Source organism: Diadema antillarum, unplaced genomic scaffold (genome assembly GCF_040938485.1).
Source record: "Diadema antillarum isolate AM-2024a unplaced genomic scaffold, OU_Dant_1.0 seq00000108_RagTag, whole genome shotgun sequence".
Taxonomy (NCBI): Eukaryota; Metazoa; Echinodermata; class Echinoidea; order Diadematoida; family Diadematidae; genus Diadema; species Diadema antillarum.
In genome coordinates this window covers 403,076-415,972 of record NW_027271194.1, presented here as the reverse complement: position 1 = coordinate 415,972, position 12,897 = coordinate 403,076, and the positions used below count along the sequence as shown (strand labels likewise).

At 38.6% G+C, this 12,897-nt stretch overlaps 1 protein-coding gene across 1 annotated transcript; it reads left to right on the top strand.

Annotated features, from left to right (window-relative positions):
• The first annotated feature begins 9,658 nt into the window (after nt 1-9,658).
• LOC139726988 (uncharacterized) lies at nt 9,659-10,883 on the top strand. The gene has a single exon (XM_071637972.1). The coding sequence runs from the start codon at nt 9,659-9,661 to the stop codon at nt 10,841-10,843; it is 1,185 nt and encodes a 394-aa protein (XP_071494073.1). The 3' UTR covers nt 10,844-10,883.
• Nucleotides 10,884-12,897: the final 2,014 nt, after the last annotated feature.

Below are 12,897 nucleotides of genomic sequence, written 5' to 3'. Positions count from 1 at the left end.
AAAGACTGGGAGCATAAAAAGGTTGCTAAAAGCTTGGGAGTGTGTATCCACTATAGTAATAACTGTTTTAATTTGCGTTTGAAGGGGAATAAAGATAAGGAAGAAGTGATATCTAGAGGGAGATCATTCCAATATCTGGGTCCAGTAAATATAATTGTTTTCTTTGCAAAAATAGTGCGAGTACAGGGAAGGTGATAGGCGTCACTCTAGCGAGTGGAATAACAGTGTGTGGCAAAAATGCGATAGAGCACCTTTAAAATATGCGTCTCATGTCCTTAATTTCTGAACATGTGTAAAAATCCCATACAGTTTGCCCCTGTGCATTTCCAATGGAGAAATTGTATAGAAGGTTTTGGAACACCCTATAGTTTTGTGATACACCCTGTACAGAAACCAAGGTTAATGATGTCCAAAGTAAGGAAAAGGCCAGAAGCCCTAGGGAAAAGGGCTCAGAAAATATTAAGTCATAGAAGTAGGGTAGTTTAGTACTCCAATTCATGTTGATACATGATGGGTTAATAAAAAAAGGATAAGTCACGTGACCCTGGCTCGGGAGGGTATAAATACCGCGAGCTCACTGAACAACTTTTCGGTTGGGTTGGGAAGTAAGTGCGGGTCCACAGCACTCTCTCTCTCTCTTTAGGAATAACTACAAAGTTAATGGGGAACCACTAGGCCAGTGTAACAGAGCCTAGCAGAGAGAAAACCATCGGTTGTAACAGCAGGAACTACAATATAGCAATGCTGCACTGAACCGTATTTCGGCCTGTCGTTTCAACACCAGCCTCCTTCTTGCAACTGGTAGTCTTTGGTACTAGACCCTGTGAATGGGTTGCTGTATGGTTGATTGGGAGAATGATATGCCTGGGTTTCTAATGCGCCTAGTGAGTCCGAATGCACGTATATAGACGTGGTGTATGAGATAGGCTGCATATGAGAGCTATATGAATAAGGTGCTGATGTGCTGCTACACATAGTACACATTATACCTGTAGACACAAGAATTAAGGCTCTTGGACCGCTCCCCGGCTACGCTACAAGTGGATAGAGCGATTCCTTTTGAACATGTGGATAAAAACAGATGGTAATTCATTAGTTGTTAGTTTATACATGAAAATTCCGAGATTGTAATAAAATAGGTCTGAAATTTTCAGAATTCTGTTTTGATGGAAAAAACAATTGGTATGAGCAAGATATCCGGCGTGGTTTATGATTCTTATTGCACGCTTTTGAATACGGAGAAGGGAATCTAGTAATGAGTGAATTGCATTTCCCCACGCCAAAATTCCATAATTAAAGTGTGGAGATATTAAACAAGAATATATACTCTGCAAAATATGAACAGGAAAGAAATGTTTGAGCTTATTCAAAATTCCAATATTTCTAGACAAAATTTTACTTACAAAATTAATATGAGTTTTCCAGGATAATTCTTGGTAAATCCAAAGCCCTAAAAACTTTGTGTTATTAACCTGCTTTAAACATAAATCATTTATTTTGATATCATATGGAACAACATTCAAAGAATTACTGAATACCATATAATAAGTTTTTTCTATGTTCAAGGATAATTTGTTCGCATAAATCCAGGATTGCACGGACCTGAGCTCAGTATTCATCATATTTATTAATGCATTAGGGTCTCGATGTGAAAAAAAAAACAAGCTTGTGTCACCGGCAAAACAAATGAATGACAAAATTTGCGATGATTTTGGAAGATCGTTTATGTATAAGATAAATAAAAGTGGGCTTAAGAGGGAGCCCTGCGGGACTTTACATGAAATCGGCTTTAATTGCGAATCATGGCTATTGATATTAACAAATTGCTTTCTTTCTGTTAAATAACTCTTAAACCATTCTAAGGGGGTCCCGCGGATTCCATAGTGACACAATTTATAAAACAAAATTTCGTGATCTATCGTGTCGAAAGCTTTAGAAAAATCAAGAAAAACTCCAATTGTATGTTCAAAACTATCTATAGCATGAGCTACCTTGTCTATAAAAGTAAGTAAAGCATGGGTTGTGTTGTAATGTTTTCTAAAACCAAACTGACAATACGACAGAATGTTATGAATTGGAAGAAATTTTAATAATCGTGTGTAAACCACCCTTTCAAGAATTTTAGAGATTGAAGTCAACAAAGAAATTGGTCGGTAATTATTCACCAAATCTTTCTGTCCCTTCTTATAAGATAGGGACAACTTTTGCGACCTTCATCTTATTGGGGACTTTGCCATTAAATAAGGATTGATTGAAAAATGTATGTAAGAGGAGTAATGATTTGGCTTAAAACATTTTTTAAAAGAAAATTTGTAATCCCATCATATCCTGAACTTTTTTTATCGTTCAAATTCTTAATAATATCTATAATTTCTTCTTCAGCAATAGGTTCAAAAAATATTGATTGAGAATTCCTATTACCTAAGTATCTATAGGATTCAGTTGATGATTTCGGGATTTTACTGGCAAGATGTGGACCAAGAGTTGCAAAATAATCATTGAAAGATTCCGCCATATTGAAAGATTGCGTCATATCCCCTACCCCCTGACCTTTCGCCCGATATTCTGCGTTGGTTACACTCCCTATAATGAGGTGTACTAAATCTAGGATCGTAATTACATTAAGCGTTTAAATGTATTACATTTAATAGGGTTGACATGAATTACATTTTGGATTGTTATTACATTTAGCGTTAAAACGTATTACATTTAGGGTTGTTATTACATAAAGCGTTAAGATGTATTACATTTAGGGTCGACATTACATTTAGCGTTAAGATGTATTACATTTAGGGTTGATATTACATTTAGGGTCGATATATACATTTAGGGCTGAAATGTTTTACATTTAGCGTTAAGATGTAATACATTTAGGGTCGATATCACATTTAGGGTTAAAAAGTATTACATTTAGGGTTGTTATTACATTTAGCGTTAAGACGTATTACATTTAGGGTCGATATTATATCTTGGTTTAAAAAGTATTACATTTAGGGTCGATATTACATTTAGGGTTGACACGTATTACATTTAGGGTTGTCTCCGATTATTACATTTAGGGTTAAAATGTATTACTTTTAGGGTTGACTCACTTATTACATTTAGCGTTAAAATGTATTTCATTTAGGGTTGTTATTACATTTAGGGTTAAGATGTATTACATTTAGGGTCGATATTACATTCAGCGTTGATATACACATTTAGGGGTGATACAACTGCTCTATACCGTGGTCCCCAGTATACATTAACGTGACGAAGTGTTTGATTTGGCTCATCTCGGTCAGGATAAGCAATATAGAGGGGAGAAACATGTCTTTACATGGGAGCAAAATGGCTGTATATTGACTGTTCTATTTCAGTATAATGGCAACGTTTCACTGACATTGAGCAATCACAACAACTTCAAAATATTCAGGCTGGAATTCAACAAGATGATTTATTTCCTGTGTTGCAGCTACCTTAGAAACATATGTGTTTTCTGTTCAAGATAAGTGCACGTTACGAAGTTAAAAAGAGTTTGTTTGCAAAAAACCGATAAGTCCATTTCTGAAGATTTTGAAGTACGGTCTCTGTCATATAGCACAAAATAATACCTTTTAAATGATATATTCGTCACTACATATAAAGGTACATTTTATGTTTTACTGTTACACGACGTCTGTGAGCCAAAAGATTCAAGATTCAAGTTCTCACTTGACTACCCGCTTTCAGAAAGCAGGGGAATAATTGCTACCCTTAACATATGTCAGTATCAAGTTGATGGGATGTGTTATTTTCATGAAAAATGAATTTTTGTGGAATTCACTTTATACTTTCGTTATTTTGTTGTCCACACATGACATCATAACCTCTAGTAGTCTCCTCATCCATCGGTTCCAACACCAAAACTTTAAAAATTCATAACTTTTGCATCGATTGTCTGATTTTCCTCAAACTTTCATTAATGTGTTCTACTAATGTTGCTGCTTTCACTCAATCCACATTTCTCTTTGGGTTTTGGTTTCCTTTAAGTTCTACTTGCGGGTATTCTGTGTGACCTGTGTGCCAGGCGCTTGGGGGCTGACAACTCAGTGAAGGAATTCCTCTAAAGAAATAGCAGAAGTCCCACAGAATGTCATTATCTTGGCCGCATACGGGGACTGCGCAGTATCTGCGTGCATGGAGTTGTCTGCGAGGTGCTGGTCAATCTGTATACGCAGCAGACACGCGGCCTTGTAATCTCGCTCGATCGGAGATAGCTGTTATTGATGAGTGTATGCTGCATCCCACGTCGATTCACCAACAGGCAATTCTATTCGAACTGACCTGTGCTAGCCGTTTTTGTGTTTTTGTTGGGTTTTTTTCAGGACAAGTCCACTTTATAGACATTTTATAGAAATGCAGAGATGTGATGTTCAATGGCAGCAGTATTGCTACAATGTAAACAGAAATAATGGATTAGTGATCCCGATGGAATCTCATTTTCTTTGTTCAGTTTTCCATGAAAAAAATTATATTCAGTTCTGATCAGTTCCCTTCTGTTTGCGTTTGATAAAAATAATTGAGACTCCGAAAGAATTAACCATTAAAACAATTTGTTTTTCATTCGAACGGAGCAGAACCACGTGTGTGTACATCCTGAAGAAATGCACTTTTTGGTGAAAAACAACGATAAAAAAGTGAAAGAGATAACCTTAAAAAATAATCATAATTTTTATTAGGAACGTACAGACCAGAATTTTGGTCTGCTAGGGTGGTACGCTGACTGTTTTTTTTTTCACTATAATGACAAACTTTCACTGACTTTGAGCAATCAAAATGACTTCGATATTTTCAGGTGGGTATTTATTGACATTCTGTGGTATCACTCTTTCAGCTGTATGAGAAAGCGATGTGATTTCTTAAAGTTTCAAAGGTTCGACTCATTAGCGCAATGAATCTGAAACGCTTCAGTGCTTTAGCGCCACCAACGTTAGAGTCCAATAATAATTGTTGCTCTTTGGAGTTCATTCCATGTTGGCGACACTTCCGTGAACAGTTTACTAGATTTAGATTTAGATTTTAGATTTTAGATTTTATTCGACTCTTCCGACACCATTCCGGGGTATGAGAGTACAACACATAAATACAAGATATGGTTATAACAATATCAAAGAATACATGCTTGTGATATATTACAATGATGTATATAAAATAATCTTTACCTACTAACCATATATACAGTGATATACAAGAAAGCTATTGAACTTTCGCTTTGTGGTTTTTTTTTTTCAGCCTACGGTGTGAGAAGATAAACAAAGGATCCCGAAATACCAATCAAATTTTCATTCGGAATGATTTGCCAACTACACTTGGTGACTAGCAGTGCACGAAGTGTAAGTGTAAGTACTTCGATATTTTCAGGTGGGTATTTATTGACATTCTGTGGTATCAATCTTTCAGCTGTATGAGAAAGCGATGTGATTTCTTGAAGTTTTAAAGGTTCGACTGATTAGCGCAATGAATCTGAAACGCTTCAGTGCTTTAGCGCCACCAACGTTACAGTCCAATAATGATTGTTGCTCTTTGAAGTTCATTCCATGTTGGCGACACTTCCTCGAACAGTTTACTAGAAAGCTATAGAACTTTAGCTTTGTGCTTTTTTTTCAGCCTAAGGTGTGAGAAGATAAACAAAGGAAATACCAATCAAATTTTCATTCGGAATGATTTGCCAACTACACTAGCAGTGCACGAAGTGTAAGTGCACAGGTGTAACAATTGTTCACGTGGAGATAAATAACTTTACAGAAAAGAGAGACCTTTGGAAGAAAAATTGTGTTATTTCTTAACTTCGGGTAAATGATTGATGTAAATTCAATTTCTGTTAAATTGTACTTTATTTCCATCCAGCAAAATGTCATATATAACATAAACAAAGTAATTTCGGCATATCATATTGCATTACAATTTCAATTGTCTTACATAGTCTTAAATGCAAATAAGACTTTTGTATAAGTGGACGCATGCATAATATAATATCCATGTCTACATACGTGCATACATACACTGAAAAAGACACGCGCACACAACTTGAAATAATATATATATATATATATATATATATATATATATATATATATATATATCTCTATATATATATATATATATATATATATATATATATAGTGCGAGAGATAGTTCCCTGGGTCCCAAACGTGTGCGGTGCCTCATTGTTGGTTGCATATACTGGAGGAAATTGGACTGAGGCGGACGTTGCTCTCGATCTTAGTCTCCTTTTATTTGTCAAGCTTAATTCGGCCAATCATCTGGCCTTCCTCAGGATCTACCAACAGAATAGTTATTATATGAATAACCTGATGTGTCATATAATGTGTAATACAATTTCATATATTACCACTCTTCTAAATCATTTCCTTTATATACACACATCAATCATTCAATTCAATACAAATATCCAATGTATGTATGATTCTGTTTGTGATTATTATGCTACGTTTATGAGAACATATGATTATTATATGGCAGTATTATGATATAAGAATCTATTTATATATTTTTCTGGATATATGATGTTATTTTGATGATGAGATGAGGTTAGATTGGATATTTGTATTGAACTTAAAGTGTGTGTGTGTGTGTGTGTGTGTGGGTGTGTGTGTGTGTGTGTGTGTGTGTGTGTGTGTGTGTGTGTGTATGGGTACGAATTAAACTGTAGGGAATGTTAAATATCCAGGGAGGAAATAAATTTACATTCGAAGAAAATCCTCATTTTTTCCGACAAACATGACAACGTTCAGTAATGGGTTCTCGTCGTGCAGCAGTTGTCTAGTTTTTGCCGTGTTATTTTTATTATTGACATTGTTGCCGTTGTTATTTTCATCATCATCGTCGTGTGTTATTATTGACATTATCACTATACCATGATTATCACTATCATTATCACCACTATCATTCGAGTACCACTGCTTTGCGATGCTCTATGCCATGCACATAAGGGGTAGATTCGCTACTGCTGGGTGGCTGAAGTATATGATTTCATTTTTTCTGTTACATTATAAGACAGTGTTAGAATTGGGAGACGACTGGATGTAGTACAAAGATATAATTCGCATATGCAAGTAAAAGCTATGACAGAATAAGAATGATAAAAACAAAAGATAAGAAGAATCCGTAGAATAAAGCCAGTACTGAGGCTGTAGAATTTGATTATCCCATTTACAGCATTTTCTTATTAAACTATCACTCGAAACGCCCAGACGCGAACTTACGAGTAACGATTATGTCAGAAAAACAAGACGAAGACAAAAAGGTGAAATGAACAATGCACAAATTAAGGGTTTTGTGCCGCATTTTTACTGAGGAGTATACCATGTACAACAACAAAAAATTACATTGTTCTTTCAATTATCTTGAACTTTCTAGGAAAGAAAAATGATATCCCATCCTCTCAAGTTTTCGTCGCTTCCACTTTTGGTTTCGCTATAACATTTTATTTGCATTATGACATCATTTACAGACACATCTCTCCTTTCTCCTTCGTCGGATATATATTATTCTATCTCTTTTCACTGAGCTATAACGTATACAATGGAGTGGCTCCATGCTTATACGTGGATTTGGAAACACAAGATTGGAAGAGAAAGGGTGACTCCATAGCTCGGTCATCTAGTTACTCTTTCCTCTATGGACGTACAATAAAGTAGCTTGCTACTTTAAGAGACACATGCTACATAAACAATGGGTGGAAAGATGGAAAGTGGTAGTAAAATGATGACTCATTCCCTCTCTCTCCCCTCCCTTCCCCCCCCCCCCCTCTCTCTCCCTCTCTCTCTCTCCTTCTCTAACCCTTCTCCTCCGTCTTCTTAGATCTGCCTCTGTGCTTCTCTTTTACATTCTTCCTCTCTCTCTCTCTGTCTCTCTCTCTTGCTCATTATCTCTCAAGTCAATGTTGTCTTTGTAACTTTATCATAATGCTCAGCCACTCTCAACGCCTCCTCCTCCATTAACCCGTTGAAGACAAGTCCCGAGCGTACTTGGGCAGATGCCTTCAGGAGATGCGTGTTATAGACCCCAACGGGTTAACCTCTATCTTTGTCCTACTTGGCAACAACAAAAGAAAAAAAAATCAGTGTTACATTGCGAAGCTCGAATGAGGAAACATTACATGCTGCGACAAAACACACCGAGAAGTGTTGTGCGAATTTGCAGGTTGACTGAACATGAGTCCAAAGATTGACGCCAGTGATATTCGGGATCCGTGAATTAGACTGTGTACCAAATCTGTATGTGTGACTGGTAAAGAGCTAGGCAAAAAAAGCGCCCTATTCAACCCCTTTGATTTTTTCCGCATGTAACTTCCTCATTTTTAGCCCCCACAAAGGGATCTCGTCTGCGCATGGAATGTCATCTTTCGTATTGAGCGGGCAAACGTGTGTTCGCAGACTGCTCGGCTTTTGAAGAAGCCTTGTGTGTTTTTTTTTTATTTATACATGAAGGCGTGCTACCGCAAAGATAATTATTTTCACCTACTGCATACAGTCCTCGCATGAAGTTTCCGCTGCTGTGTGTACACGGAAAGGAGGAAGCGCAGAAATCACATATATATTTTTTAAGCCAAAGGACAGAGACCAAGCACTGATTCCACAAATACCGAAACATTCTGGCACAATTATGCCTATGACTTGCTCGCGTTTTAGGTCAACTTGCAAGTAAATGTCCTTGAATGCCACAAGGAGTATGCTTGAAACAGACTGTGATGTACCTGCCGCTGCTACTCTCAGATAAACCATTACAAAGACCAAGCGGTTGTTTGTCTGTTTGTTTGTTTGGTTTTGTTTTTTGGACATTTAAGCGGTCAAGAGTTACAGCCCATCTATTCCACTTTGTGATTCTTACCCTGTGAGGTGTTATCGCGTTTTGCACTATGGCTGATTTTCGTTGGCTTTGCATCCTGACCTGTCTGTCGGCTGCACAAGTCTACTGGACATGTTCTGCATATTCCGTAGTGTCGAGCTTCGTGGGCGGAAACCTTTCGCTAAGTTGCACTCTAAGTGGAAGCATAACGTGGACAGAAAGTAACGCGATGAGCAATGTCACCTGCTCATCCCCATGTGATTACGAATTGGAAAATATCACTTGCAGAGACGCGGGAACTTACGGTTGCTCGAACGGAACGGTTTCAGGAGAAGTGTACAATGTCACTGTTTTCCCTCCCATTTATCCCGTAAATTGTGAAACTAGCGGCGGGATAGGATCGAGGAACACATTTGTAGTCGATGGAGAGAATATCACGTTGTCTTGCAGTACCACAAACTCGAATCCTAGCTGGATACTTTCCTGGCGACAGGATGACACCAATGATATAATAAAAACTGATGAAACCAGTGAATTAAATGTGTCGCTGGAAGGAGCTCCTGAACTGCACGGAATGAATTACACCTGCTCCGCTCAACCACCGGTAAACGATACATGCAATTGGGAAGACGTTCAGTGTACTGTTGGTCCAATCGTTGTAATTGACGAACAAAATTTTCTCCTGAGTGTCTCAGACGCAGATGTCACAAGTGGGAGCGACTTAGCTTTGAACTGCTCGACCATCCTCCCGGACACATTTGTTAGGTGGCAGGTGGTTGGTGGGTTCGTGTATTCCGTACTGACAGATAACGACACTTTTATCATGATGAGTATCTCCACTCCGATATCGGAGCAGATCAATGGGACTGTTCTGTGCCTCCTGTATGAGGGACTGCCTTCTGCAGACTCGATCGATGAAATTGCTAGACGTTCGATGACGATTTCCGTTGGACCAGAGCTCACGACGATATCGGATGACCTAACCAGCCAGCAAACAAGTCAGGAAGCGATGTCATCGACTGCCGGAACAATGTCGAGGGGAACAGCCCCGTCGACATCAGTCGAGGTTAGTGACGGCGCAGTATCTGTCGGAACTGAAGCAACTGCTGGGAAGACATCGTCAGGAAGCGAGCAACCCACTACTGGGACGGCGTCAATAAATACAACAACCGAAGCCTCCGGGGTTCCGAAAGACATTAAGCTTGGTGCAATCATTGGCGGAGTGGTCGGTGGTGTGGTATTAATTATCATAATAATCGTGATTATCATGGTATTTCTCAGAAGACCTGCCGATGACGTAGAGCAGAATATCAAACGTCGATCGAAAAAGAAGCAGAATGTGAATGGATCTAAGAAACACCGCAGCGCTATCCTCTCGCTGCGTCACAAGTTGCCATTGTTTAGTCGTCCGTATGAATCTGACGAGGAAGATGGCAATGACGGCGAGCATGTCAAGACAGACAACGACGTCGACACATTGATTATGGACAGCCAACCTCGATCTAAAATTGCAAGCCAGATCCGCGTCGATCTGGAGATCGACGACGGAGGGCAAGGTACAATCGAAAACGGCTTCGTCCCGTCCCAGTTGGACGCTAAGACCAATCTTGAAGGTTATGAGGAAGGAAGGCTGGGCATCACCAGCCACGGGACATTCGCCGCAACCAACTCCGACGACCCGAAGAGCGATGAGACCGACCAGGACGTGACCGCAGAAACGAATGTCGACGGAGACTACAGTGCAGTGGAGAAGAGGAATAAGCCGGGGGACACAGCGTTTGGCAATGTGGTCTACGGCTCTTTCTCAGTCCCCGTTCATAAAGAAGAAAAGGACGAGGATAAGCGGGATGATGCCCCCAAAAGCAACCAGGACAGTTTGAATGAAGAACAGGAGAAGGACTTAAAGTCCGATGATGGACAAGGGGAAGCAGTTGTCAAGAACGATGCGGCGGAGGACGATGCGCTACCCCCTCCACCTCCACCACTTTTTGACGACAACGTAGCAGATTAGAAGCCTTCTTCTGATTCGGCAACTGTTGATAATGCCGACGACGGAGATAACTAAACAAAATGTCTCATAGACTTCTTTCCTTGTAAGCTATTGTAACGATGAACTTGTTATACCGCACCTTTTGTATTTTATGTTACTTCCATTTCTTCTGCGTCTCGAATGAGACAAAACCATTTAAACAACCGTTAAACAAACAATTTAAACCAACGAAAAAGCACGTTTATGTCATGTAAGTTACTACGCGCTGGTCGAAATGCTGAAAAGTTATCTTTAAAGGACAGAAGATTGGTATTATCAAAGTCAGTGGCAAGCAATCCTTCAGCAACAGCTGCACATTGAACAAAATAAAACACTATTATGTCAGTGTTCTCAAACATTCACAGTCAATTATTCCTACATCATGCTGCTTCACAGTTATGCAAATGGTTACCTTTATTACATTGTGGGGGAGTGTAATCTGAGTTGTTGAATGATGACGATTTTGCTCTAGTTTATGAAAAGTGCGACGAGTGTTCCTGAGGAAAAAGAAGTGGGGCAAATTGATATATAGTATATCAGAGTTTACCGCCAGACCAGAATGGGCATTAATCCTTTCGCGATCTCTCAATAAAAGAACCGCTGCGACATCAGCTACTTTTGGTATGAAAATAAGGTAAAGATACGGTTTTATAATCAATATTGAAGAAAGGGTATGAAGGAATCTTCTGAAATCTTATCAGAAATATCATGAAGAATCAAAGTAATTCTATGCAGAAGTGTCAGTGCGATTCATGTAAATTAGATTATTATGTAGCTACCTATCAAATCGATTTGGGCAAAGTGAGCTCTCGGATATATTGGTTTGTATTAAACGCTTAACTCAAAAGCTCCTGCCCCAATTAAATCACTTCTTCCCATACTGTATCTGAAGTTGTAGTTTTGACTTTAAACGAAACATTATCGAGCTGTATGGCCCAGAGGTAGAATAACTGTTCACGAATGGCACCTGAATTGTAAGCCAAGTATCTTGTCAACAGTACCACACATGGTTATTCATTTCTGCACTGTTTTCACAGGCCGGCTAATTATGAGCTCAAGACCTAAAGGAAATATTATTGTACTTTCTCCTCGGCTGAAATTAATAGGGCTTTTTTACTTTGTTTTTAGGTGATCAACAGCACCAGATCAATGTTGCCGTTTGTTAGCATCCCTAATTTTATCTGGTTAAAGGGCAAGTCCACCTTCATAGACAGTCGTCATGTGGATTGAGAGAAAGCAGCAAAAGTAGCAGAACACATACGTGAAAGTTTGAGTAAAATCTGACAATCCATTCAAAAGGGATGAATTTTTGAAGCTTCAGTTCTGCGATTCTGCAGTTCTGCAGTTCTGCAGTTCTGCAGTTCTGCTTCACAGAACATTAACAGCAGTTATAATATCAATATTGATGGATTATCTTTAACTGAAGTAAGATTTACTAAATTCTTAGGAATCACAATTGACTCGAGTTTAACTTGGAACGATCACATTCATAATATCCACACGTCTGTCTCAAGAACTGTAGGAATTTTATATCGACTGAAAAACTTCATTTCTCAAAATTCCCTGACTATTCTATACAATGCATTGATCTTACCACATATCACATACTGCAATATCGCTTGGGGAAACTGTGGCTCAACTAAAATTAATCCAATTTTTACTCTCCAAAAACGTGCTGTACGTTTGATTACCAATTCCCGTTACTTATCCCCATCCAATCCCCTATTTCGTCAACTAAAAACATTGAAAATTGAGGATCTTCACACCTTTCAAACTGCTGTTTTTATGTATAAATATACATTTAATTGTCTTCCAAAAATTTTTGATGGCTTCTTCACTCCAAATTTCACCGTTCATTCATATCCAACACGTCAGTCGTCCGATTACCATCTCGAAAACCCCAGAATCATTTTAGCTCAAAAATCATTAAAGCACAATGGACCAGATATTTGGAATTCTTTACCCCCTAATTTAAAACAACGTACGTCGTTGAACATTTTCAAACGAGAACTAAAAAACACCCTCATAATCCAGTA